A 1,217-nucleotide genomic window follows, 5' to 3' on the forward strand; every position below is an offset into this window, starting at 1 on the left:
TATAATATTGCTCGTCAGCTATACTTAAAAAAAACAAACAACAAACCGAGCACGACACCCACACGAAAGCAGGTGACCAAGGACGAAGATGCGCCTTCCCGGAGAGGAACGGAAAATGTGTTTGGGGCGTGGTGCATTTTAAGGGGAGCTCACTGTCGCCATCCCCTGCTCGGGGGGCTGGTGGGGAGCCGACCCCTTACAGGAGAACCTGCGCCGGGAGGGAACTTCGAGATGGCACGCTGAGCCCCACGCACCCGCGGAACACCCGGCGTCCAGCCGCCCTACCTCCTCCGCTGTCCGAAATCCCGGGCTGCGGGCGCGGGGCTGGTGGCTTCGGCCTCGGGTAGATATCTGTAGGGAAATCGCACCGTGATTTTAGGGAAACGGAGTCCGCCCCACAAAGAACACCCACACACACGACGACGTAACGGCTTGGGCACGTCCGCCGGCCACGACATCCGTGAAACTGCTTGTTCCATTAAAAACAGGCTGCTGAAAAGCTGTGAATATAAAGCTTCATAAAAAAAAAACAAGACCAGACGTTCATCCTGGCGCCCAGACTCCCTCTCCCCCCGCCTGGTTCGTGCAGCAAGAGGCTCAGGGACCCCCTGAAATTCACAGGGAAGACGCGCGACTGTCCACATCAGGTCTCCGGGGTGACCGCAAATGCAAGGACCGTGCCCCGCAGCCGGGCACAGCACCCGGGCAGACGCGTCACACGTGTGGACGGCGTCTTATGCTTTCCGTGACGCCGGGCGGGTCCATGGCTTTCGCCACCAGGACCTCTGCCTGTCCCTCAAGCTCAGCACAGCTTCCGGCCCCAGGCCCTTCGCCCAGGACGCCCCTCCCGCCCGGACCCCGGCCCCGCTGCACACTCCTGGCGACCTGACAGCCTAGCTGTCACCTGCCGAACATCTCGTCCCTCTCACATCCGGTCTCGTGACCTTTGTACCTAACGATACGGCTGGAGTTAGGTGAGCAAGGCGAGCCCTTTACCCAGCGTCCGGGCCCCAGCGGCTGGACATGGCACGTGTTTCTGCAGAGACTTTACATTCCATTGACCTGGCCCTTGGGACCTGGCAGGAGCCCGTCAGAGAATGAACGACTTTAATTCTCGGAAAATCCCAGGAATTCTATGCTCTAAGTTCTTCTTCAGGACGGGCACCTCGGCAAACAGAGTCTTCCAACGTGTTTAAGGTATGGAACTGGGGGCGCTT

The 1,217-nt window shown here is 59.4% G+C and overlaps 1 protein-coding gene across 3 annotated transcripts in view; it reads right to left on the bottom strand.

Annotated features, from left to right (window-relative positions):
- Positions 1–52: 52 nt before the first annotated feature.
- XG (Xg blood group) overlaps positions 53–1,217 on the bottom strand; it is a 17,236-nt gene continuing 16,071 nt past the window's right edge. For all 3 annotated transcript variants that reach the window (XR_002777827.1, XM_023525062.1, XM_023525061.1), the window contains one exon: positions 53–351. Coding sequence is in view for 2 of the 3 variants with exons in the window: in XM_023525062.1 (XP_023380830.1) it covers positions 197–351 (155 nt within the window). In the remaining variant the exon portion in view is untranslated. The remainder of the gene's footprint in view (positions 352–1,217) is intronic.

This window comes from Pteropus vampyrus, unplaced genomic scaffold, assembly GCF_000151845.1.
Source record: "Pteropus vampyrus isolate Shadow unplaced genomic scaffold, Pvam_2.0 Scaffold521, whole genome shotgun sequence".
In the NCBI taxonomy this organism is placed as follows: domain Eukaryota; kingdom Metazoa; phylum Chordata; class Mammalia; order Chiroptera; family Pteropodidae; genus Pteropus; species Pteropus vampyrus.